Source organism: Sapajus apella, unplaced genomic scaffold (genome assembly GCF_009761245.1).
Source record: "Sapajus apella isolate SASKATOON/1434 unplaced genomic scaffold, GSC_monkey_1.0 scaffold70, whole genome shotgun sequence".
NCBI lineage: Eukaryota > Metazoa > Chordata > Mammalia > Primates > Cebidae > Sapajus > Sapajus apella.
Genome location: NW_022437010.1, coordinates 11,071,725 through 11,098,651, shown reverse-complemented (window position 1 = coordinate 11,098,651; position 26,927 = coordinate 11,071,725). Strand labels below are relative to the sequence as shown.

The following is a 26,927-nucleotide window of genomic DNA, read 5'->3' as shown; positions in this document are numbered from 1 at the left end:
TTCTATGGTAGCTGGGGTTCTGTTTCTCCCATTTACCACTGGTGGACAAAGGCACAGATCCTTTCTAACCTTGGAAAGAATTGTCTTTCCTTGGATTTGGAACTATTTGGTTACCCTGTGACCTCACTCTTTGATGGGCTCAGGAAAAGTTATAATTCTATGATATATCTAGTTTTTACTTCTTAGAGTAGGGGCAATACTCCTGCCTTTCTGTATATTTTCAACTCTTCATCTTTCTTTATGAGTGGAAATCTCAATAAAGTCATAATAAAAAAGAGCTTTAAATGTGTGCATTAGAATCTTCTTTAATTGGCCTTGCAAAGCACGTAGTTTTCTCTGTTATAATAAATAATATAGTGCCTTATCTTTATTATTCTTTAAATATATATTAGGGACATTATTTGACCAAGAGTGTAACTGCATGGATGTTATTGCAAGGAACTTTCAGGAGGACGGAGAGTCATCTCTCGATAAGGCTGTCTCTCTTTCATACTATTTCATTCCTTAAGGCTATCTGCTGAGCACAGTTGGGGTTGTCAGAACTACCAAACTACTGGAAATGAGGTACATGATAAAATAAATTATTTCAAATTAAGATCCAGAAAACCATCTTTGAGGTTATTATTTAGCACACATTGACATTTAAAAATTACCTTTACAATTGAGGACATTGAATAATTCACTTCCTCAATATCTGTTGCCTATTTAACGTGACAAATTTGAAATGATAGATTAGAAAGAGGCCTACTGCATGACATGTGTAATTCACTCTGCCAGTCAAATTTAAGAGTCACTACCTTCATCTGGCCTTTACGCCTAACATTACTCTCCACTCTGACAGCAGGGCTGGAATGGGATCCAGAAGCAGCCGTCATTGTCATATGGGTGTTCAGGTGGGAACCTCCGTATGCAGCACGTCCGCATTAATGCTGCACTCAGCACTCCATTCTCTTCAGCACCCTTTGTTTCCATTTTGTGACTCCACTGTCAGCTTTTCCTGGAAGACTGTCTTACTCATCTTTCAATCTTATCTGTTTATCTTCCAATGCTTATTTAAGTACTTTTTGCAAAATTAGAACTCAGCCTTTTCTTTAAAAAAAATTTTTTTTGAGATGGAGTCTCCCTCTGTTGCTAGGCTGGAGTATAGTGGCGTGATCTCGGCTCACTGCAACTCCCACCTCCTGGGTTTAAGCGATTCTCCTGCCTCAGTCTCCCGAGTAGCTTGGATTACAGGCATGCACCACCACATCCAGCTAATTTTTGTATTTTTAGTAGAGTCAGGGTTTCACCATGTTGGCCAGGATGATCTCGATCACTTGACCTCGTGAACTGCCCACCTCGGCCTCTGAAAGTACCGGGATTACAGGCGTGAGCCACTGCACCTGGCCTATTTTTAAATTATTAAAATAACATGCTTATAGCGATGACCTACTCATGGTGGCATACGTTTTCACTGCTACCAAAGGTGGGACAAATCATCATTTTTACAGCAATCAAAATATTGTGATTGTGCTGTAAGATACTTAACAAAATTTAAGTTGTTGTTGGGCTTGCTGTGTTTTCTCATGGAACTTGGCTCTGTCTTTTCTGCTTGGGTAACCCAGAGGCACCTGAAACTCACGTGTCCAGGCAGCAATCATTTTCCCACTGAACAGGTTCCTCCTCCTCTGCTCCCAGCCTTTGGGAAAGGCACCAGCATCTGTGAAGTTTCCCAAGCCAGGAACCCTGAGTTAGCCTTTGCTTCTTCCTCCTCCCCATTTCCCAAATCCAGGGAATTTCAAGTCCTGCACAGCTCCCAGTCTGTGGCTTTTCCCACCAGCACCCTTCACTTTCCCCTTCCCCACGACCCGCCTTTGGTTAGGGCCCTCATTGTTCTTCACCTGACTTTGTGCAAAGGTCTTCTAACTGATCTCCCCGCCTTCAGTCTTACTTGCTAGAATATGACATCCTCTAAAACTGCCCTCAACATGCTTAACCTAAAATCTGAATCCCTGGAAGGCTTCCCAAGCTCCCTGGGAGGAGTGTCAGCTTCTGGGGAGGCAGGAGAGGATGTTCTGTATCTAGCCCTACCTCCCTTACCCTGGCTTCCCGCCTCTCCCCTGCTGCACTCTTGAGACGCACCTTGGTGCACCACCTAGGGTCCCCAGAGGTGCTCATGTCTCTCGCCAGCATATCTTTGTTCCTGCAGCACCCTGCCCCAGAACTGCCCTTCACCCAGGATTCCTCCACTGGCTGAGGGCTTTTTCCGTATGGGATACGGCCTGGACTTGTGGCTCTGGGGCCAAGCAGGCCCGAGTGGATACTGGCTTAGCCATTGGCTCAGCCTGAGCCTAATATTCTTATCTGTAAAAACGAGAACATAATACCAACCTTCCAGTATTTCTAGGAGGAATTAGAAATAGGAATCAATATCAATACGTGATAAAAACAACAAAAATACCTCATGGTAGGCCAAGTAGCTTTCTAAGTGCCTTACTCACATTAACTCACTTGTTATTCCAGACTCCGTTTGTGATTTACCTCCTCCATAGAGCCTGTTTTGATTTCTCAATACCTGTCTGGATGCCTTTGCTGATTATTTTTTTTCCCCTGGCTGTTCACGTTCCCTCTCTTTGCCCCACAGGTGTCCTGGGACATTGGCGTACATGGAACATGTCGGGTGGATTCCTTTGCTGGCTTCCAGGTGAGTTTGGCATTTGGATAAGACTGAGAAAGGCCAGGGTGTTTCTTCCCCATGCCATCCATGATCAAGCTGTATTTCTGGGATGGGGTGTGTCTCTCCCTGGATTAGTTTGCTGAGGCTGCTATAATGAAGCACTACAGACTGTGGTGTAAACAACAATTATTTACTCACAGTCTGTGAGGCTGGAGGTTGGAAGTTGAAGATGCAGGTGCGGGCAGAGTGCGTTTCCTCTGAGGCCTCCCTCCTTGCCCCATTCTCTCTGTGTCCTCACATGGGCTTCCCTCTGTGTCTCTGTGTCCCCATCACCTCTTCTTGTAAGGACATTAGTCAGATTGGATCCAGGCCACCCTGATGGCCTCTTTTTACCTGACTAACCTTTTTCAAGGACTGATCTCCAAATACACTCACTTTCTGAGGTGCTGGGAGTCAGGGCTTTATACGAATTTAGGGAAAGGGGACCCAACTCAGCCCCTAGTGATCCCCACCTACTCTGCAGGTGGCCCCTCAGCTGTGGTTCCAGTGGCCACTGGGCTCCAACCAGGCTGTTCTTCCTCTATCCCTTCAGGCCTACGATGGTTGCAGCTTCCCACTGTCAGGTCTCCAAACCCAGGGCTCCTCTGGGTTCTCTTCACCCTGCCATGCTGTTCATGAAGTGACTCCTCACTGAAGGTGCTTCAACTGTCTGTAGAGCAGGTGCAAGGTGTTTGGTTCAATGCCATCACTGACGATGCTCCCTGGCACCACTCTCCCCAGCATTCTCTCCAACCTCTCGAGCACTTAGTGTGGACTGGTAAACAGCTCCTGGGGATCTCCTGCTCCCACCTCTTCCCCTACAGTCCTGCCCCAGTTCTTCTAATGATGCTCAGAGAGACATGGGAAGCAAGGCATCCTCACTTGGCCCCAACCTACCTTCAATTTCTCCTGCTCCTGCCGTGCCCATGACCACTGACTCTCGCTTTCCAGAACATCTCCCAACTCCAGTCTTTGTGTGGCTGCTCACATCCCTCCTCCCACCAGAAGCTATGGTCACTCTCCTTACCTCCTGTTGGAATGGTACTCAGCCTTCCAGGGGAGATGCTCAAAATATCACGATACCATGGGTACTGACCAAACAAACAAAAAGCAGCTTGGAACAGGAGTGGGGTTTAAAGTCTGGAAGGCTCCCAGGTTATGCCTGTTTGACAGGGGAAAAGTAGGGGGAGCCCCAGAGGAGGGACTTTGTAATGAGGAGGGAATCTAGACAGCAAATATTTTCTGATTCTGTTGATCTGTGTGGCTATGAAAGATCACTTAATGCCTCTGTTGCTAAGTGGCTTAGACTAGAATCTGATGATCTTCAAGGGCCTTTCAAGCTCTACAATTTGATTTTCTTCAATACATGTCAAATTTGATTTGCTCATTTAGCTCATTACCAACCATCTATCTCTTGAGGCTGGGTTTTTCTCAAGAAGAAAAGGTTTCCCTTCATAGGCAAAAAGTTTCCCAAACCTGTATTCATAGAATTCTGCCACTTTTAAGAATTTGTACCCTTTCTGAATTCAAAGGCTTTTCTCAGAAATGGTACTTGTGAAAATATAAAGGGAGAAGGGAACAGGGTGGGGACAGTGAAAGGTGGAAATTCATCAAATCAGTTGTGACTTGGAAGCAGGAGCACAGTCACATGGCCCTGATCACCACGTGGTATCAGGCACCTGCATCACTGCCTACATATGGCCCCTTTGGAAGTGATATTTCATAAACCAAGAGCTCCAGAATTGACCAAGACAGGCCAATTTTAAATTCTCTGCCCCAAATAACCAAAGTTGTTCACCTGGAAACACATAGACGTATGTATGTTTGAAAGAATGTCACAGAGGCACAGAAAGGTGAGGATGCCTGTTTTCACAGAAAGGAAGAGCCAGCTGAGGCAACTCCAAGCATATCTTCCTCTAAGTTCCCAAAGCAAGTTTTACAAACTCAGAGTGTACCTCATGACATGGAAATCATTTATGAGTGGGTCCCTCTTTCCCACAGACTTACAAAGCAACATCGAGTTAAGAGTGGGGCAGGTTTTTATTTCTGTATCCTCAGTTACTAGCACAATGCCTAAAACATAGGAGGTTCTCAATAAATGTTGGTTGAATGAATTAAAAAGGCCCATTAATGCTTGGAGATAGAGAATGTGTGCAGGGCTTGTGAAATCCGGTTACCTGGAGAGTCACCTGGGCTAGTGCCAGTATGGAGAAGACTTATGAGAGGGGATTAAAAATGATTATCAACACACTGATGCATTCAACATCTCCATCTTATGAAAATCTAACAACTTTTAGGAGGCTGTCCATATCCTTTTAAATAAATACTGTTTCAAGCATTGTGACTACCTCAATTAAATGTTATAAGAAAAAGTTATTAGACTCTCATAGTTACTGTTAGATGTTTTCCAGAAAAAATATTCAAATAGAACCTGATACCTTTTTGACTTGTTTTAGAAAAAGATCAAAATGTGTTTCTCCATAAATAAATATTGACATTGACTTTTCCTCAGCCAATATTTCCCTTCTGGAAAGCATCAATTGCCTGGTCCAAGCCTTGAGTAGAAATTCATTCCTGCCATGTGTTCCATGCGTGCCTGGCCCTGCCCAGCAATGGGAGACAGCTGCTCTCCTTCAACATCTCACATGGGAATTCTTTGTACATATACAGGATGGTGCTTAAATGCTCATTGTCTTTTTCTTATTAAAGCTAAAGTATATTTCACCAAAATATACCACAGTTGTAGGATAACAAGCTGTCCCAGATTTCTCACCATTAAAGGGGTTCCTGGGACACAGAACTTTCAGTTTCAAAATCAGGAAAATCCTGAGCAAACCAGGATAAGGTATTCACCCTATAGCATAGAGACTTCTATACCAAATCAAAGAACTAAATTATGCCCCCTTTTACTTTGGTGATTAAACATTTTAGAAATAAGAAATTCTACCAAGTTAAATAGAAAGTAACTGATACAACTAAAACCATCTATCTCTTTAAGAGAGATGACCAAGAAGGCCGAGGGATGATTAATGTTAAGTCTGTGAAACAGTTGCACTTCATCCACAACCAGAAGAGAGCATGTTCTGTTTCCAAGGAGTTTTCTGCCAAGCACTTGATTACACGTCTTACTTCCGCTGCCCTGTGATACTCAGATATATAATGCTACCAATTAGAATCAACACATACACTAATCTGAAGTTCTAGAGTTGGTACTACTAAAATAATAATAATAATAATAATAATACCTTTACACCAAAAAGAAGCTTCATAGCATGGCTTGAGTAAAATGCCAACAATGCTGAGAGCTTCCTGCTTCTTTGACATGGTGGTTATCGCTGCAACAAAAATAGTGAAAATTTAAAAGCAAAAGTTTATCTTAAATTGTACACATTTTAAAAAGCACTACAGTAAGAAAAGATGTCCACATATCTCTCTGTCTTCTAAATCAGTTATCTCTCTGCCCATCCACTGCACCTGCCCACTTGTTAAGCTGCCCTGTAACCCTCAACAAGCAGGAGGGGAACTGCCGTTTAAAAGTGACAACATTTTCTGTCTGCAGAGATAAAGATCTCATCTCACCTTCAAGACAGACTGTGCCTTTGCTTGGGAAACGTTACCATCATGGACACTTTAATTACATTAGAGGTAAGATAAGTACTGTTTTGTATTTTGGGGAGGGAGGACAGATAAACTGTCGTCACTTAAGCCAAATATAAATGTTTTTAGATTGAGACATTGTTCCAGTCTGTTCAGTAATGTAAACTGTGCACTGATGAAACAGGGCGAGCTTAGCCCCAGACTTTTCTGCCCCACTGTTTTTTGCAAGGGGCATATGACAGATGAGAATGAAATCTATCCCAACCTTGTGTGACGATGCTGCAATTGCTTGAGCTTCTTCCCAGCAGTTGGCCTCATGGTAGTTGTTGCTTGCACGGGCACGGTGGCTCACACCTGTTATCCTAGTACTTTGGGAGGTTGAGGTGGGTGGGTTGCCTGAGCTCAGGAGTTCCAGACCAGCCTGTGCAACATGGCAAAATCCCATCTCTACTAAAAATACAAAAAATTAGCAGGGAGTGTTGGCATGTGCTTGTAATCCCAGCTACTGGGGATACAGAGGCATGAGAATCACTTGAGCCCAAGAGACAGAGGTTGCAGTGAGCCAAGATCATAATACTTCACTCCAGCCTGGGGCACAGAGTAAGGCTCTGTCTTTAAAAAACAAACAAAAAAAAAACCATAGGTCAAACTTCACTTGAAGGTCGATGTAAACATGGTATCCTGGTACCAGGTTGATGCTTCAGATGCAAATGTCTCATCTGGGCAAGGACAGCTCTTCTGCAGACCAAATGGTTTGTTTAAAAAAAAAAAAAAAAGCAAACTCTCTCTGTTGTAAAGAATAAAGAAAAAGATACTGGGTCCATCATCTAGCCTGAGGAACCTTTGATATGTGATACTTTTCTCAGAATTCACAGGGTTTTCTTGATAATCAAAAGAATGAAAAATATTAACACATGTAAACCCCAATGGAGAGTTCATAATGACAGTGTGATATCATGTCATATGAAACGGACTTCCCCTCTCATGGTAAGTGACATTTCTCATGGGACATTCCATTCTCTCAGGAAACCCCCTGCTCCCTGCAGCCCCCTACCCAGACATTTTTTTAGTGTCTTCACATCCAGTTCAATTTCAGTTTTGCATGAAAGAGTGAATAACAAAAAACAAAGAACACCAGTGCAAAGCTCTGCACTAGAGAAGAGGTCACCAGTAACACTCAGAAGGCAGGCAGGAGCATCTTTAAGGAAGGCCACCTTAGCCCAGTCACTTCTTTGAGATGCGGCGTCCCTTGCCATCCTCCCTTCTGTCTTCACTTCTGGGCTGCCCTCTGGCCCCTGCAGGCATTTGAATAAACAGAAATGTGCCTCAGAGCGGGTGGCTGACAGGGCAGGTGCAGTGAGCGCAGATGGTTGGGATCCTCTGTGCAGGGACACTTTGTGGCCATTTCCTGCTGTCCACAGGACTGCAGCCCACATGGTCATTTTGAATAGGATTTTAAGAGAGTTGGAGACCTCAGAAAGTGTACCACATACAAGGCAAATGGTAAGAGCTTCTAGGCATGTCTCCTCACGCCCAGGTGAGTTAGCCTGAGAAAGCAATGGCCAAGCTCTGGCTTACAGGAGTCCTGTCGACACTGATGAAAATGATGATAATTCCCCTGAGATGAAAAAGGCATTCATGGTTCAGATTTTGTCAATTGTTTTGGGCTGGAATCATCAACCATAAAATGTTGTGTTTGTTTTGTTTCGTTTTTAAACTGTGAAAAGTTTGAAGGGCCTAGTTGGTTGTCCCAGGTAGACCTTCGTTTGTAGAGACAGGGAAGTACATGGGCCAAGTCAGACCATTCTACACACAGAAAATAACCACAAGCAATTTACATGATGGCCATGCATAAGTCAGGCATGGTCTCTTAACCAAAAATCAAAGAACACCACGATGCCAAGAGGCAGAACCACAGAGAGGACTGTGCTCTGCCAAGTACAGCTGTGGCTGCAGACCAAGGGGTGGGATACAGCAATACATGGAAGCATTATGTGCAAAGGCTCTCTCCTGTCCCTCTCCTCTCCAACCCCCCCTCTCTCTCTCCCCCCCCCCGTCTTCTCTCTCTCTTTCTCTCCTCTCTCTGTTGAGTATGTCCTATATCTGTTTCAAAACCAAAAGACAACAGGACTTTGGTTACTCCTAGAGAGCCATCTCACACGGAAACTACATTGCTCAAGAAAAAAGAAGATGGGGCGATGCAGCATTGATGGTGTCTCGGCATATTAAAAGGATAGATTATTTGTGATCCTCATGCCTGGACAAATTCAGATTCAACAGCCTCCCAGATGTGTTTCTTTCCTAAATTGACAAACATCTACATGGTTCCCCACAGATTGGGAACCACCTTAGATTGATTAACAACTGGCCCCTGCCCTCAGGCAGCTATCATCTGGGGGAAAACAATAGTTGTCCTGAGAATACACAGACATACATGTTAGGATAATAACATGTTAGGATAATAACAATGTGACATCCAAATTTTAGGAACTAGGGCTCTGTCTTCCTTTCCCTTTGCTTGACACTGTTTTATAATCTGCCTGATAACTTCATTCCTGCAAACCTCTGCCAACCCTCCCAGGAACTCTGTCCACAGACTTCTGTTGACTTCCAGCTAAATACCTGACAGCATTTTCCCTCTACCTGCTCCCAGATTCTCTGCCCCCCTGCTCACTTACCTGGATATCCGTTCCTCTTGCTGTTCTTCCCTGACGCCATACTCTTCAGATATCTGTGCTGAGATCTGAGCTCCCCAAATCTCTTAAGCGAAAGGAGGAAACCATGTTCATAATCATTAGACTGCTTGGAAGGCTGGAAATTGTGAGCTTTGAAGGGCTGTGGTTGTACACCACAGGGTCCATCCTCGTGGTCAGGGTCCTCTGCATGGCTCTGGAACTCATGTGTTCAATTGGGCGGCCTCTCTCTGGACAATGCTGGAAAAACAGAAAATGTTTTGTACTTTTGCTTCCTAAGTTCTAGGCTCCACCTTTTTTCTTCTTTCCACAATTCATTAGTTTCTAGCTTTCTTTTACTTTCAGTCATGCTTTGCCTAGATTGGCTCTTCATTTTAACTTCTTGTTCTCAATTTGTTCAGAATGAACAAGTGTGGCTTAAGAATTCTGCAGAGAACTAACATGATCTATTAGCGTACATTTAGCTGCTTATTGAGGAGGGGGTTGGAGACATTTCTGATTGTCATGACTGAGAGGGTGCTACTGGAATGTAACGAGCAGAAGTCAGGGATGCTTCTGAACATTCTGCAATGCACAGGACAGCCCTCTAAAACAAAGATTTATCTAGCCTCAAATGTCAGTTTTGCCGAGGTTGAGAAACCCTGGATTGCAATATGTTCAAGGGGCCAATTAAGATTACATAATTACTTTTCCGTTGGGCAGAGGTTAATCTCAATTCTCTGAAATTACCACTAACACCTACAATGATTTAGCTAACTCTAATGGTTGAGCTTCTGTTTGCGGGCTTTTACACACCGCCACCTTAAAGTTATTCCTCACTAAATACATTACAAACAAGATATCTTTAACCATGTGTAAGTATGGATCTGGCTAACCTACACAATTTGTAGACCACTCCTTATTTTGCACACATGAAAGCTTTACTTGTTGCATTGTTGCCCAAATTTGTGATGCTGGCAGTACTGAGAGGGGAAAATATCAAGAAGAAAAACGGAAGTAAAAATCTTACACAGTGTGAAAATCCACTGGGCTTGTGATGCCTTATGATTTTTATGCATGAGATAAAACACAAATGAATAGAGATGCCACTTTGGATGTGAAGTATGCCAGCTTTGTTGAAGAGTTTCCTTTTCTCCTTTCCATAGTCAAGAGCTAGAGAGTAGAAGTTACAGAACTGTAAGATATGAACAATTGGTAATTATTTTAATAAATAGAGGTAGGGGTAGGTTCCAGGGTTAGGGTGGAGGACAGTACAGGGAGTCTTGTGGCAAACCCCTCAACACCACAAAACCAGTAAGTTTTTTTTTTTTTTTTAAATGACTCTTCTGGCTTCTGGTGTTAATAGTCTCCTCTTTTCCCATTTAACCAGAAAGAAACATTTTGAGATTTTGCTAGGAGCTCTGGGCATGTGGACCCTTTGGGACCATACTAAATGCTAATTTTGACTGTAAGGAGGAAGCCACAGCAGGTTCTGAGCTTAGGGGGAACTGTCAAGCAGATGGTCCAAGCTGGAGAAATATATCTGTAAGAGGAGTATGAATAAGAGATGAAATATTACAAGCAGATGACAGAAGAAAAAAAATGGCATGAATTTGTCATTTATGGTCAAGTCCCAGTTTATGAACTGGTTGTGTTCTTAAATGTTCATCTGACTGTTGGATGAACAGCCCAAGAAGGGTAGAGGGCTGCAGAAGTAATTCATTGACTGCTGGAGAGAAGCTTCAAAAATTCACAGTTTAATGCTCTTGGTTTAAAAAGGAAAAAAAAAAAAATAAAGCTAGCTCAGAAAAGTTGATCATCTTGCTCAACACACTCCAGCCTGGGTAACAAAGAGCGAAACTCCATCTCAAAAAAAAAAAAAAAAAGAATTAGAAATAAGAGGCTGATAATTGGGATTCCCCAGGCAGTTCGCTAACCATTCTGTGCTGTCTCTAAGGAGGAAGGTGGGAAAAAGTTACATAATGGCAGTATGGAGCAGAGGGGAAAGGGGAGGCTGTCCAAGTGGCTGAGCCTTAGGCGGGAGAAGAGGAAGGAGTAATGGCGGTAAAGAACGAACACTCTCGGCCGGGCGCGGTGGCTCAAGCCTGTAATCCCAGCACTTTGGGAGGCCGAGGCGGGTGGATCACGAGGTCAAGAGATCGAGACCATCCTGGTCAACACGGTGAAACCCCGTCTCTACTAAAAATACAAAACATTAGCTGGGCATGGTGGCGCGCACCTGTAATCCCAGCTACTCAGGAAGCTGAGGCAGGAGAATTGCCTGAACCCAGGAGGCGGAGGTTGCGGTGAGCCGAGATCGCGCCATTGCACTCCAGCCTGGGTAACGAGCGAAACTCCGTCCCCAAAAAAAAAAAAAAAAAGAACGAACACTCTCCCAAAACAGGAGGCAGAAAGGGCACTCTGGGTCCGGGTCCCATTCGACCTACAGAAGACACACAAGCACATATTGAGTGAGGACTTTCTACATGTGGGGTTTTAATACCATTTGTTGCCCAGAAGATATGGTGTACAAGGGGAGAAATGGCAACAGATGGAGTCTGCAAGCTCTTTCCAAACGTTCACATTCCTCAGAATCTCACCCGTTTTCTCGGCCACAAGAAATTATTATTTGTCAAATATTTATAAAATCAGTATTTAGTGCTAGATTCTGTCCCAGGCCACATGGCTGTAGTATTGAATAAAACAACTTTTTTTTTTTCTTTAATCTGAAAGTGGCTGGCTAGTGAGACAGATGAAAGCAAATACATATGACATTTTCTGATCAACAATACAAAGTAACATGATAGTGACTGGAGGGCCAACTTGGAATTTGGTGGTTAGAAAAAGCCTCTTAGGGGAGGTGGCATTTGGGTTGAGACCTGAGATAAGAGGCATCTATGCAGAGAGCTGGGGGTCAAGGTGTCTGGATAGAGAGCACAGCCCAGCAAGCCTGACAGGTTCAAGGAACACACAGAACAGCATGTCTACAACTCGCTTAGCAAGGAGAAGATGAGGTCAGCAAGGGTGAGCTAGGGCACATCAGATTGATGCATGTACTCATTCAGTAAATATGTATTAAGCACCTATCTACTATGTTCAGGACATTGTTGAAGATACAGAAATTAAACAGAAAACCAGTTGCTCAAGGATTCTGTCCACGGAGAGAAACTTAACAATTTGGTAAGGTTGACAGAATACCCAAAACAATTTTGCTACATTTTAGAAAGTGTTCCACTCCACAGAGAACCACAATGCAGACACTAAGGGGACATACACCACCTAAGGCCGTGAGGTCTGAGGTCTGCAATGCAGCCATCTGTTCCCCCAGGGTAGGGAGGTCAGGCCTCCCCGGGGTGAGTCACGTAGCCCACCTCTCCCCACCGGGCGAGCCTTCTCGGTCTTGGTGGATGGGGTAGGGCCGCAGGAAATCCCCCGGCCTAAATCTGTCGTACTCAGAAAACCCAAGTAGGGGAGCCCCCAGAGACCAGGGCTCTGATTAGCACCTGATTCACGGAGGCAGCCAAGGCAGGGCAGCGACTGCTGGTAACTGGCCCCTGGAGTCGCCCCCGGGGAAAAGGCCAAAGGGGATCTGGAGACCCCCGACCTTGGAGCGCGTTCCGATATACCGCAGCCAGCAGGTCAGGGCAGCGCTTGCGCGTCCGCCAGGCCCCGCCCCCGGCCCCGGGTGTCCCAGCGGGGCGGCTCGGGCGGCGCATGCGCTCTGTGGTCCAGGGCTGGCCGCCGGGAAGCCAGAGCCGAACACCTTCCCCGTCCGGCGGTAGCGAGCCGGGGTCCGCGGGGGCGGAGTGGGGCGCGGCCTCCGGGAACCTGACTACAAGTCCCAGGGTGCGGGCGGGCGGGCGGGCAGAGGAGGGACGCTGGGCCTGCCCAGTGCGCACGGGGGCAGGGCCCGGCAAGGCGGGACCATTTCCCGACACAGGCTCCGGGGCCCTTGCAGTGCTCCCGCCGGGAAGTTCCGGGCCGCCGCACTGAAAGCCCTGCCTTCCACGCCGGGTCCCTGGAGCGCCCCGGGGCGCCGGCCAGTCTCTGCCGCTGACTTGTTGACACTGCCAGCACTCAGTCCCTCCTTCCCGCGCGCCTCCTCCCCTCCCGCCCCGCCGCTCCTCCTCCCCGTAGCATGTCATAGTGAGCCTGCGACCACACGGCCAGGGGCGCTAGCGTTCGCCTTCAGCCACCATGGGGAATGGGATGAACAAGGTAACGTCTCTCCCTCATTCGCGCTGGGTTTGCCTCCGCTCTTCATCCTCCTTTCCGGCAGGTGCCGGCCGCCGGTCCCAGCTGCCCCGCCTTCTCGCCGGCGTCGGCTCCCTGGCCACTCGAGCCCGGGTGTCCCTTCCCGCGGTGGGGACGGGCGCGGAGGGAGGGGCGGCGCGCCGGGGCGGCGTCTGCCGTGTCGGGGTTCCGAGGTGTTCCCGCCCCGACACCCGGCTTCCGGGTAGGCAGCCCCCCGGCACCAGCCTCGCCCTCTGGTACGTTTTTGTGGCTGAAACAAGCGGTGCCCTTTAAAAGCGTTGACACTTGTTCTGCCGGGAGATCAGCTGAGCTCGGAATGGATGTGGTTTCTTCTTTTTTTTCCCCTCCCTTCGCTACCAAACTACGCTCTTGAAGCATCACCCCCCACATCATTAGTAAACGGGCGTAGATGGGTGTCCTCTGTAATTTCCTCTTTCTCTTCAGATTCTGTGTGTGTGCCTGTAAGCGCAGATAAGTTTTTCTTGTGGACAGAGAAGTTAGGAGTCCTAAGTGTTGCTAGACGAGTGGGAAGGAGAGAAAAGATTCCGAGTTGATTAGGTTATGTGACTTCTGCGCCACGGGCAACCTGTTGCTGGCTGCTTGCGCTGGTGAGGCCTTCCAGAAAATCTGTGTTGCTCCACTTTGTCCCTTTTCTGGGCCCCAGCCTGTGTTCCTTGATTTGCCCGCTCCTCACTTCCCAGGCAGTGGGATAGCCTTTCCTGTCCTAGGAAGTTGCTGGATTCCGGGTCTTGCAGCTGAGCGTTGCTGGAGTGGATTCATGTCAACAACAAGGTTAAGCATTTCGGTACTTGGTACTTGGCTGGTTTCAAGGAAGGATTCACAAGACTTCACAAAGCCCTCAACAACCTGCATTTTTGCAGGTCTTTGAATGGTCCTGGATTAGATGAGTCGTCTTTCTGCTTCTCTTTTTCATTGTGCTCCACCCACCCACATGTCCACCTACTGTCAGCTTCCACATTGGGTGGGGATGGCGATGTGACTGTGTTGTTTTTCATGACCCTCCGCACTGGGTCTACAGTGGTTTGGGTCTTGGAGCTGGAGTATTCCAAAAGAGGATTCGGGGTTGGGAAGAGAAAATGCGGTGGGAGTCGGTAGGGGGAAAACGTGTCTAACTTCTCACATGCCCTGTTCTGGTTACCCAGTTTATGAAAGCACTATTGTGTGTTTGGGGCCTGCATATCAGTACTGAGGTATTTTGGTAAACAGAATTGTATTCACTTTTTTTGTTTTTTGGCGAATGATCAAGTTTGGAGACAGACTATCTCTCTCTTGGTTAAATACTTGTATTATATTCCCATGAGCACTGGAATCCATCAGCACCACGAGCCTTCTGCTTTTTAGATTTAAACAGAACAACAAAGATGGTCATCATAAGTTTATGGGCTCCATTTGGCCTTCCCATTGATGATGGTGATGCCTCAGCTTTCCTTTGTTATTTCTACAGTTTTTCCCACTTGAGCTGTTCACTCTCCACAGTTTTCAGCATTTAATTTGAAGTATTTGTGTAATACAATTCAAAAAATATATTTAGGAATACAGATGTTTGCCTAAGGGATCAACATTATTTTCATGCTTTTCAACAAAAGCAGTAATATTCATATCGTACTTTTTACCTTTCAAAATGAGTAATAAATTTCTTGATTATTTTATTATCTTGTATTGTAAATAGAGACTTTATCCACAGTGTATAAATGAAGAAATAAGCCAGGCCCAGTGGCTCACACCTGTAATCCTAGCACTTTGGGAGGCAGATGCTGGCCGATCACGAGGTCAGGAGTTCAGGACCAGCCTGGCCAATGTGGTGAAACCCCGTCTCTACTAAAAATACAAAAATTAGCTAGGCATGGTGGCATGAGCCTTTAGTCTCAGCTACTAGGAAGGCTGAGGTAGAAGAATTACTTTAACTGGGAGGTGTAGGTTGCAGTGAGCTGAAATCAGGCCACTGCCTCCAAACTGGTGAACAGAGTGAGACTCTGTCTCAGAATGAATAAATAAATAAATATGTAAAAATGAAAATAAATGAAGAAATGTATGTATAGAGAGATTTAGACACTTCACTGCTTCAACACATACTTATTATGTACATACTATAAGCCAGATGTTGTGCCAGTGGGTGGGGAGGGAGGAAGAGGGAGTGCAGTGGTAAATGACCCAAAGATCCTTCACAGAACCTTCAGTATAGACCAGCAGTTGTCCAGCACTAATATGATGTGAGCCATATATGTAATTAAAATGTTCCAGTAGCCACATTAAAAGATAAACAGGTGAAATTCATTTTAATATATTTTATTTAACTGAATATATTAAAAATATTGTTTCAATATGTAACCAATATATAAAATTATTTGTGGAAGATTTCATGTTTTTTACTATGTCTTTGTGAAAGGAAAAATCTCAGGACGCCCAGATCGCTTATATCTTCAAAGCCTAGCATGTATTTTATAACTAAATCTCATCTTATTTTGGACTAGTCACATTTGAAGGACTTGATAGTCACTGTGGCTAATGGCTGCTGTGTTGCACAACACAGGGTGTGTATGTGTGTGGGAGTGTGTGAGAGAGAACACAGACAAGGTAGGGAGGATTAGAGGCTCCAGAGGAGAAAATAGGCAATTTTGGAAAAGTGGGGAAAACCGAAGATGGGATGAAAGTGACCTAGAAGGGGCATTCAGCCCAGGCAATGAATCCTGCCGCAGTGGTTTAACGTGGGATCAGGAGGAATTACCCCAAATCACCAGGTTAATTAGTGGGAAAGTAGATTGATGGAGGCCAGTAACTAAGAGCCTTAGCTAGAACTTTTCCATACGTTACTGTGTGACTTGGAACAAGGCTTCATATTTTTCCCAACTGTAAAAAAAGAACGGTTGATTTGCAGAATCTGGGGAAGGTACTAACCCTAGAAACGCTTTTCTAAGAACATTTATAAATATGTGCAGTGCCTTTGGAACTAACATAACTTGAAATGTGTGTGCCCTGAGGTTACTGGGACAAGATCTCTTTCAAATCTCATACGGATTGGTCATTTCTGGCAAAAGAACGTTTTGGTCTAAACAGTGCAGACTCCATTCTGACTGCTTTGGGACAGCAGTTTTTATTATTTCACATTCCCATTGTGGCTTTTTTTTGGCCAGTACATTCCAGTCTCCTGGATGGCAGAATATTGTGCCCATTTCAGTTAGGTATACACAGCAGATTATATAGAAGATAGAAGGGAAGAAGACTTTTATATTCTAGAAAATTAAAGATGAGAAAATGAAGGTAGGACTAGGTACGGTGGCTCATGCCTATAGTCACAGCACTTTGGGAGGTTGAGAAAGGCAGACTGCTTGAGTCCAGGAGTTTAAGACCAGGCTGGGCAACATGAGAAAACCCAGTCTCTGCCAAAAATACACACACACAAATATTAGCCAAGTGTGTGGTGGCATGCTCCTGTATTCCCAGCTACTTGGGAGGCTGAGGTGGGAGAATCACCTCAGCCTGGGAAGACTAGGCTACAGCGAGTTGTGATTGTGCCACTGCACTCCAGCCTGAGTGACAGAGTGAGACTCTGTTTCAAAAAAAAAAAAAAAAAAAAAAAAAAAGCAACACCAAGTTGTGAACCCTTTTTTTATTTTTTTGCACTTTATAAAATCTCAGCTTCACGATAGCCCTGTGAAGTCAGACGACCTGATCTTTACTCAGATTGGAGAATGGAGATTTGGAGAAGTTAGGTAGCATAAGTAAGGTCCGGTGCTAGGAAGGGGGAAACTGGGTTTGGACCCCAGTCTGCATTGATTTTGAAGTTAGGGAAGGTCTTTGCTTTGAGCTGGGATGCTAATTCATCCCAAGTTAATTTTGAAGTTCCTAAAAACTAACATGAAAAGCTCTTCATAGTTTCGATTACTTATTAAATAGGCAAAATCACCTCCTCTCTTCCTTCATGTTTGGCATTGATAAAGAAGGGAGTAAAAGGCAAGCAACTAAAACTATTTTTTCATTGTTTTTTGTGTTTGTGTGTGCAATTCCCAAACAGATGCCCTGTGCTGGCCAAAATTACAGTTGCCAGTGAGTTTATTGTGTGTTTGAGTACTTCACCACATAGAGTAAGCCACAACTCCATGAAGTAGATCCTGTTATTTTCATGCGTGTTTCTTGATGTACACAGAGGTTAAGGGAACTGCCAGGGTCACCCAGCTGGTGAGTAGCAGAGCCTGGACTCAAAGCCACAGTCTGGCTCAGCAACAATGCAGAGTACCTTACTGTGCTGCTAAGATATTAATCTAGTAAATGTCTCTGGTAAAATTAGGGTTAAACTAAACAGGCTGTTGGATGCAAATGTTGTGTTCCTGTGGAGCCTTTGAACACTCCTAGTTGACTCAAAGTTCTCTCAAGAGTCTGAACCCTCAAATGTTTTGGGGGAGAGCCTGTAAACAAAACTCCTATCCTCACTGTCTATTATTAGTCTTCAGTACAATACCCCATTAACAACAAAACAAACGACTAATCTCTAGCCAAACACGTCAGAGAAGGCTGCCCCAAGTGCTTCTCATGTGTAATAAGTCTTTACCTTGATCCTCCTAAAAGTGGGCTGTAGCCTTGCCATTCTAGGGCAGGATATACGGACCTCTGGTTGATGTCTTGTCCTCCACTGACTGCCAGGGTTTATTTACCTCATCAAGCATCCGGCCTGCCTGGTCTTGTGGCCTCTTCCTCCCTCCCTGTTCTGTGTCCTCTGAAAGCACCCTGCCTGGTGGGAACAGCTGCCATCCCCGTACTTCTCAGGAAGCCTCTCATGGTGCTGGGAGGCCTCACTTCAGTGGGTGCATCTTGTTTCTGTGGGGAGCCCACTGTTGTTAAGAGGGGCTGGTTAACAGAAAGCTTCATCTGGGGCACCTCCACCACTTCAGGGGTGTGGTCTTGATCAAATCACTTAAATGTTTCTAAGCTTCAGGATTTTTTTCCTTCCTGGATTCATAGATGCATAGAACTGAAAGACCTTAGGTGGTTAGCTAATCCAGTTCCTTACTGGCTCTAAAAGGAGGGTAATGATACCTTCCCCAGTTACTACTTGAATTATTAGGAGAAGCAAATGGGAATTTATTAGAACACATTTTTTTCCAAACTGTAAAGTGCAAATACAGTCTGTTTTGAGTTTTCTTGGATTTGTCCCATCAATGGTTCCAGTGATGACATCTGCCTTGGATGGGACTGACAGTTTGAGGATAGCTCTTTCTCTCTTAGGAAGATGAGGGAGTGTAGTTGGGAAAGGATTATAATTCAAGGGGAATATGTCCCCTTCAGGCATAGACCAGTGTTCCTCCAGGGCTGCACCTGCAGACATTTCAGGATAATTACTTGTGAGACTGCCCTGCGGATTGTGAGAGGTTTTGCAACATCTCAGATCATCACTCAGTGGTTGCCAGTAGCACCTCCTCCTGACCTGTGACAATCAAAAATGTCCCTGACATTGGCAGATATCCCCTAGGGAGTGAAATTATCCCCAGTGGAGAACCACTAGTTGAGGGTTCTTCCTCTCAGAATTTCCTGAGGCTGGTGTGATCTGAAACTGGAGAGTTATCAAACGGTAGCGTAGGGCTTACAGGGTTGAGAAACTGTTTTCATATGGGAAGACGCTGGAAGGTCAGGCACCTTTGTGCTGCTAAATTCTTCTGTTTCCACTTGGCAGCAGGTGACTTGTCTGACTGCATAATCAAGTCATCCATCCATACACCTGTTCATCGCATTATATTATTGAACACCTGCTATTGTAAAAGGTACTGTGTTATATCCTGTAGTGGCTTGTTTCATCCTGTAGATGAAAGACACGAAGACCCTGCCATGCAGATTAGGCTCAGGCAGCTTAGAGGGGAGCCTCCTGCAGGAAATGAACACTGAGCCACTGCTGCAGGACTGACAGATGGCTTACGTGCGGGTGGGCTCTGGTTCCCTTCCTCTACTACACCGCTCCCCCGCCCCCCCCCCGAGTGCACTCTCTTTTCCCCTTTTAATATTACATTTTTATTTCGTGTTGGAGAGCAGATGTTAAAGGCAGTGTTTGTTCTAAGGGCCCAGAAAAGTATTCTCATATTCTTTCCTTTTTACATGCAGAGTGGTTAAGTCCATGGCCAAGTGGCATTTTAAAAGTCTTTGTGACATTTAACCCTTCAAGGAATCCACCAAAGTTTTCCCCTTCATGCCTGGCTTTGAAACCCAGAAAGTCCTTTCTGACCTAGAAAGAATTAACATTCCACCACCACCTCCATCCCACACAGCCTTGTGCAGCTGCTTGCTCAGGAATTTGCTTTTTAATGTCTGTTTGGGTGGGGTTCTTAGATTCCATGCATCCTGAAAGACTAAAATACATGTTTAAAAAATAAACTCAGAATATTTTCTGCCTTAGAAGCAGTATTCTTTTGTGCTTAAGTGTGTTTTCCTGGCCGAGGATTTGTGTTTTTGCATTTCTGTGAAGCCAGAGTTAGCACAGTGTAACACATGGCTCTGAAGTTCTCCATCAAGAGGAACCGTCAAGCATGGAGAAGCTTTAGGATGATTTCAAAGCATTTCTGCAAAAGGATTCTGCCTGTACTGTCTATACCCAGATAGTCTTGTAACAGAAAACAGGAATCTTTGACCTGTGGAATGCCAGAGACCATCTCCCCCTGTGGCCTGTGCCATTTCATCACCATTTATTCACTGACTACCTCTTAGTGCGGTAGACTCTGGGCAGGTTTTAGGGATACGTTAGGAGACAAGACAGATGCACCCCATGCTGCGAGATCAATCCGAAAGTAAAGAATAAAGCCGTTTAGCCACTGACAAATGTGGTGAAGAAAATAAAACAAGATAATATGAGAGAGATACTGCCAGGGAGTTTAGGGGTCAGGAGAGACCTCCCTGGAGATGGTCATCTTGTGGGAGGCTGCTCAGGTGAAGAGTGGGGGAACAGCGTCCCCAGCAAAGGGAAAGAACAGCTGTTTCAAAGGCCCAAAGATGATTAGCATCAATTCTGTGCTTATTCGTTTAGCGTAGTAGGAATTCCAAGCTGCATTTACAGACTCTTTTTTCCAACTTGTCCTTGCTTTCTACCAGGTGGTAATGATTTCATTTTCTCTCTCTTCTTGCTTCTGGCTTGAGCTCAGCTCCTCCATGAACTGACTGGTCATCTGGATTGTCCCAGATGAACACCTTGTTTTTCCCAGGCCTCCTCTATAAATCATCTCTGCTGCAAAATTATTCCATTTTATTTCATGTTCTCTTTCGCTGTGCTCAGGGATTATCAGCAATAATAATATCATGAAAGTAGATGGGTCAAACTTTTGGGGTTTCAAGTCTGAATTATGAAGCTGACTACTGTAGAAGTTGAAATATTCATGGGCCTTTTATTTAGTCTCCTTGAAACCAGCCCTACTTAATCTTGTTTATAATTCTATGTGGAAGAGAATCATACTGTGGCTACAGAGAAGGATTGAGCAATATGCTTTCTATTTCCAGCCCTTGAAACTCTAGCTCAGTCTCCTGGTCTGAAACTTGAAGTTAAAGGTTGACTGACACAGTTCGTTCTTCTTTTTACATTACTTAAAAGTATTTAAAATGCGTGTAAAATAACTCATTTTCAATTCCTTTTGGCAAGGTGTCCCCTCAGGTCAGACATCCCATCCACACCAGCACGCTGCTGCAACAGTTCCTCGGGCGCTGCTCTGCCCAGCACCAACCCCGTGCCACAGGTGTGGCCGGGCACTGTTTCCCATGTGGAAACCCACCCAGGGCAGAAAGGGGCAGCGTTGCATCTCCCTGGCACAGGTTGCATTAGGTTTCACTCACTATCATTTTTTCTCTCTCATTTCTTCTCACCCTATTCACATTGTCTGTTCGTTCATTCATTTATCAGAGAAGCATTTGCTTGAGTACCTACCCAAGGTAGAACTAATCAAGTTCAAAAATGTATTTACAAAGAAGATGCAGGCAGCAGATAGAGATCGTAGACTGGAGGTCCATGGGCCCTGGTCAGCCCACAGTTGGATTTTATTTGTCAACCACAGTATATTAGTTGTTTTTAAAATGTAATTGACAATATTTGAAAATTGGGCTGTTTCCCACAGAACCGCTCGGAATTTGGGTGCCCTGGCCTGTGTCTCTGCATGGCCACGTTGATTGTTTGTACCGTGGGCACCTCCTTAGATGTGGATGAGATTGGAGAATGCTGTCAGGCTTGGGGTGGGGCTGAAGACATTTGAGAGTCCACGTCTAGAAGGTCTCCCTTGCCAAGGTGTAGAATTTGAGTTTCATGCTGAAAGCTACATGGAGCCCTAAGATGAAGAGTCATGTGAGCAACTTTGGACCTTGGGACAGTTTGAGGAATCCTTTGGAAGGAGCAGTCAGTCTGGAGGTAGGGAGCTCACTAGGAAGCTATTGCAGGAATTCAGAGGGGAGGCTCTAAGAAGCTGAACCTGAAAAGTTCAAAGAGGAGCACATGAATGGGAGAGCTGCTGCGTGGAAGTAAATGAGCAGCAGTGAAGTCCAGAGAGGGCAGAGTCTACTGTTGGAGTGATCTCCGGGAGGTTCCTGGTTGAGCTGTTCCTAGCAGGGCAGGTAGGTCTCAGGACCAGAGGCAGGGCAGGCATAGACCTGCTGTGCCTGCGACTTGCCTCAAGGTCTGTGTCACTCTTTTGCATTTATGTATTTTTCTAGGTCGAAAGCCCATATCAGGGTCCTGGTTGTAAACAACAGCATCCAAATGTAGTTACCTTAGGTAGTACAGGGCAGACAGCCTAGAAGTTTGGAGAGCCAGACTCAGGAGCTACTTTGGCAGGAGCAGATGGTGTAACTTGTCAACGAGAACATTTCTGGGGCTACCCCAAGATGCTGATGTTACAGCCAGTGGACACTGAATGTGCCACCAGCCCTGCTGCCTCTGTTGCCAAAGAGGACACTCTAGGCTGTCCCTGCAGCCAGTATGTAGACTTGTTACATGCGGGTCACGCTCATGTAGCAGCAAAGACCTCTGTGAGCGGGGATCTGGCATTGGCAACTTCTATTCCCACCAAGACTTTCTGGGGCCAGGGCATCCCCAAACCTAGGAAAGGGTTTCAGAGACTGGAAAACCAATAAAATAAATGCCCATTGCAGGGTTTGTGATTTTCAAGCATACCCAAGGGATGAACGACCTCAAACAGTGAGAACCTCTTCTCTGTTTAGAAAGAATATTTGGGGCAAAGAAAGTGATACTGCAAAGTGGGACCGCTAAGGGGTATTGGGAGAATGGGGATGACCTAGCTTTGCTGGATATCAGAAAGAAGTTGGGGGAAATCCTTCAGAGGTAGTTTGGAGCCAGCCTGTGGAAGCCATGCTGAATATTTAGTTCAATGTTTGGACTTGATGTTTTAAGGAAAAGGGTTGCCACTGAACGTTTTCACTTGGAAAATCACCCAGAAAGAATGGCTTTAGAAAATTAATTTGGTAGGACAGAGAAATGAGTTCAGTGTTTACTATTGTAACCCCTGTGTGAATTGAGCTCTGGGCAAGGCTGAGGAGGGAGACTGTGAGGGGCCTTCCAGGGAGGAGGGGAGCTGTGAATTGAGAGAGAGGTGCTGCAGTGGTGGGAGCTCCAGGTTTTTCATTCAGGGTGTCTAGGAGAAGGTGGCACCATTGGGGGCAGGAGGACTTGACAATGGGGTGGGAAAGCAGTGGTTTGCCTGAGACAGTCCTGCAGCGAGCCGGACTCCAGAGGGTGAATTTAGGAGTCATAAAATCATGGTTGGTTCTGTTAGAATGTAGAAATGATCTATTCTCATGCCCTCATTTAATTTTAAAGATAATATAAAATTATTAGTTTGTGTTTATTAGAGAAGGTAGTAGATGTACAAAGAAAAAAAGCAAAAATGGCCCATAATCTGTTTTCCAGATGATCCCTCTTGATTAAAAAAGTAAATTGACAAAGTGCATGCATAGGGCTAGAGCATCAGTTGGCATAGGCGAGCTCAGAGAGAAATGCAGAAGCCCTCCTCTAGGACCCCGCCACCCCCGTCACAGAGGTGAGCATGGTGACAAAGGCAGTTTACTTGCACACGGCTGTACCTTTTCTGTTTTTCATACCATTTTCAAGATATATTAAGTTAAAACACCTAAGACCATCTTACTCACAGCCCCGCATGTCTTAGGCGTCTTAGCAGTATTTCATTTCATAGCACCTAACCAGGAGTCTGGATAGTGGCCAGTGGCCACAGTGTTTGCTGTGCGGGACCATCTCTTCCCACTGTCCCCTGCCTTCTCTCTACTTCTCTCCCACTGCCCCCAATAGACGCAGGGCCCTTTCTCCAGGCTGACTGTTCTGCTGTATCCTACCTGTCTGTCTGTTCCTCTTGCGCTGTAGGTCCCCTGAGTGTCACTGTCCCCTGGAAGCCCTCTGTGACCCCAGAGAGGTCAGGTCACCTCCACCTTCACTATGTGAGCTACTGCATGAGGGCGGGGTCCTGTCTCTCTAAGTCAGGCCTGTACCCCGAGTGCCCAGCATGGTGCCTCAGGAAGTTTAGCCACTGTGATACATTCTCTGAATTTGAGCAGAGAATTAATTTGGTAGGACAGAGAAATGAGTTCAGTGTTTACTATTGTAACCCCTGTGTGAATTGAGCTTATATTCTAGAAACATTTTGATCTAGAAAATCGCCCAGTAATTATAATTAGGGATATGGAGCCATTTGCAGTCACTGCTGTAAAAGAAAAGTGATTCTGACAGTTGCTTAAGCCAGCAAGGAAGACTCTATTCAAGACTATTGCAACGGGGGAGGACTCAGCTCCAATACAGCAGGGGCCAGGGTAGATGGAAAGCCAAGGGCAGGGCGAGGGAGCGGGTGGAATACCCCTCAGGGGAGCCAGATTAGACTTCAGAGAGGGAGGAAGAGGAGCATGGTGGGGTCTCACGTGATACACTTGTCAGGTCTCTGCTCGAACTGGACTTGCTCAGCCAAAGACCAGGACTTGTGGAGAAAAGGAATCAGAGGAGCCTGACTAAAGTTTGGTTAAGGCGGGGTCATTGCACCACTAGCCAAAAGAGCCACGTGGCAATGATGCTCTTGAGCACCTCCTGCCGCATCCTAATAAAGACAGGAGAGACCCTCGGGAACGAGAGACTACACACAGCAAAGCTCTGTGCAGCCAAGCTCTGCCAGAGAACGTCAGCGGGATCCACATCCAGGGTGAACTTGCATTGTTCCTGTGTTTTCAGACAGGATGATAATGGATAGACTCCACCCTTCCTCCCAGGAGAATCCTAAAGACCGATTACGTTTCCAGAAAGACCTGTCAGGTGTTTCAGCTCGTTGGCAGTGGATGTTGACATTTTCCTCTTGAGACGTCATCTCACATGCTCCCCGGACCTGCCTCCAGTTGGTGACTTCAGTCACAGACATAACTGAACTCCGTCCCATGCGGCACTCTCCAAGCTAATTTTGTATACTGACCACTCTGGGTATTGAGTCACCCAGGGTGATCACACAGCCCCGTGCCCAGGTCGCTGCTGGGTTTTACGTGTTGTTCTGGGGTAATGATTAGCAGAACCTCTTTCCATTCTTGGGTGTCTCAGTTTGGTCAATACATTACATGGCCCCTTGGCTGGTCATTCCTCTGCACAGAGGCTAACCCTGGGCCTAGCACTGCTGCCCTGACGTGAGCCACGATAGATCCCCTGGAATGACTGGACATGAGCCATTAGTTTTTAGTGAGGCAGCGGGTGATCAGGAAGATGCTTGAAGAAATCAGCAAACATGAAGAACTGTACCACAGGCTCTTTTGACTTTCTCAGTGGGAGTGAAGGAAGATGCGGGGGCTGCAGGGTTGGGAGTGGCAGACAGGAGGGCGAAGCTAGGACATCCAGGGATCTGTGGTGAAGTGTCACCAAAACCAGCTGGTTGTATGTGTTTGGAAGTCATGGCAGGTGATACAGTGAGCATATTTTAATGAGTGGTACCATGTTCTTATTTAAATTTCAGAATGTCTATGCAAAGTGCTGGCAAGACAAGAATTTGCTTCCTATTTTGAAAATCGTGGGGCGTGAAAGAAACCACCCCCAGTTCTCATTGCTGATCTGCTAAACCATTCCATATGGGGACTGGGGGTAGAGAAGAGGGCTTGTCCAGAAATCTGTATTTTTTAACAGATTCTGGAGTTCTGATGGGGAGCTTGGTTTGAGAACCACTGCCTTAGAAGAAGTTGGATTTTGCAACAAATGTGTGTTCTTATTAACTGGCATCTGTTTGATGGTTAGATCATTCATTTAACAGCCCTTTATTGACTGTCATCCTGGCCCGGGGCTGGGGATGCAGCAGTGAGTGGCAGGATTTGTTTGCTGCCCAAGGAGTTTTGCCCGACAGAAAGATGGACCTTCACCTGGTCATGCCCTCGCAATAGCATCTCTATACAGGGGACACAGAGGGCTGCCAGCACTGAGCTGGGGCCGACCCTGAACTCAGGGCTCAGGACAGGCCAAGGGTAAGGTGGGTGGGAGCGTAACCACCTGTGGGCACCATGTATGCAGTGGCCACCTGCAGCAGAGTGCAGAGCTGCTGTGGGGGCAGGGTGGGTGGGAGGGCAGGGGGCTTGGACGCTCAGAATGCTCACCAGCACTGCAGGGCTGTAGGTGAGGATGATGGAGTCAAAGCCAGGCCCTGAACTCAGCGAGTCCATGAGCACCAACCTGCAGCCATCCACAGGCCGCTGGGGATGTTGGGTCACCCACATATCTGTCAGGGAGGTGCTGTACTGGGGGTGGTGCCTGGCTTGTGAAGGGACCTTGCTGCTGGTGGAGGCCCCCCTCTGCAACACCATCTACCTAGAGTCTGCCAGGCTCATGTCTGTGTCTGTCTCTCTTCTAGATCCTGCCCGGCCTGTACATTGGCAACTTCAAAGGTGAGTTCTTGCTTTCTAATTGTTGTGGTAAAAAACGCATAACATAAAATGTGTCGTCTTTGCCATTTTAAAGCATATATGTCAATGGCTAAAGCCATTTACTTAAAAGTAATTTGCATTAATTAAGCCAATTACTTAAAAGTAATTTGCATTGCCATGCGGCCATCACCAACATCCTTCTGCAGGACTTTTCATGTTCCCAAACTGAAACTCTGTCCCCGTTAAACCCCAACTCCCCATTCTTCTCCTCCCAGCCCAGGCAGCCACCATTCTGCTTTCTGCCTCTATGAATCTGACGACTCTCGGAACTTCCTCTTAGTGGAATCATACCGTATTTGTGCTTTTAAGACTGGCTTACTTTACTGAGCACGGTGTCATCAGTTCATCCGTGTTGTTGCATGTGTCAGATGGGCTTCCTTTTTAAAGCTGAATAATATTTCATTGTGTTCATAGGCATCATTTTTCTTCCATTTGTTCGTTCGTGGACTCTTGGGCTGTTTCCACCAAAAGTGGGTTCAGTTTTGAAAGATCAGCTTTCATGTGTGAGATTGACAGGCAGAATGTAGACTCGGTCTACAGTCTGTTCTGGGAGTGGCCGCCACTTGCACCCAACCCCTTTTCTGGGTGCACTCCAACCCCTTGACCATCGGCTGATGGAGTGGTGTGAGGCTTTACAGGCCCCAGCTCTGCCTTGGGTGCTCCTTTTAACTCTCCACATCCGGTGGGACATTATCATCAAAATATGGTAGACAGCAGGCACATTTAGCAATCATGTGACTTACAATCTTTTGCCACTTTCATTTTTTAGT

General features: G+C 45.9%; 2 protein-coding genes across 6 annotated transcripts in view; one reads left to right on the top strand and one right to left on the bottom strand.

Annotated features, from left to right (window-relative positions):
• LOC116531366 (translation initiation factor IF-2-like) overlaps positions 1–13,116 on the bottom strand; it is a 30,633-nt gene extending 17,517 nt beyond the window's left edge. Inside the window, exons 1-3 of one of the 3 annotated variants that reach the window (XR_004260387.1) lie at positions 12,468–13,116; positions 8,971–9,225; positions 5,941–6,030 (exon numbers count right to left, since the gene is read on the bottom strand). Coding sequence is in view for 1 of the 3 variants with exons in the window: in XM_032250120.1 (XP_032106011.1) it covers positions 9,016–9,225; positions 12,468–13,109 (852 nt within the window). In the remaining 2 variants the exon portion in view is untranslated. Of the gene's footprint in view, positions 1–5,940; positions 6,031–6,860; positions 7,588–8,970; positions 9,226–9,994; positions 10,791–12,467 lie in introns of those variants that run through there. The other 2 variants (XR_004260388.1, XM_032250120.1) reach the window with 2 other exon arrangements.
• The window catches only part of DUSP22 (dual specificity phosphatase 22), a 68,755-nt gene continuing 54,737 nt past the window's right edge, over positions 12,910–26,927 (top strand). For 2 of the 3 annotated variants that reach the window (XM_032250123.1, XM_032250122.1), the window contains exons 1-2: positions 12,910–13,182; positions 26,085–26,118. In XM_032250123.1, the coding sequence (XP_032106014.1) occupies positions 13,162–13,182; positions 26,085–26,118 (55 nt within the window). In that variant the 5' untranslated portion in view covers positions 12,910–13,161. The remainder of the gene's footprint in view (positions 13,183–26,084; positions 26,119–26,927) is intronic. The other variant, XM_032250121.1, reaches the window with a different exon arrangement.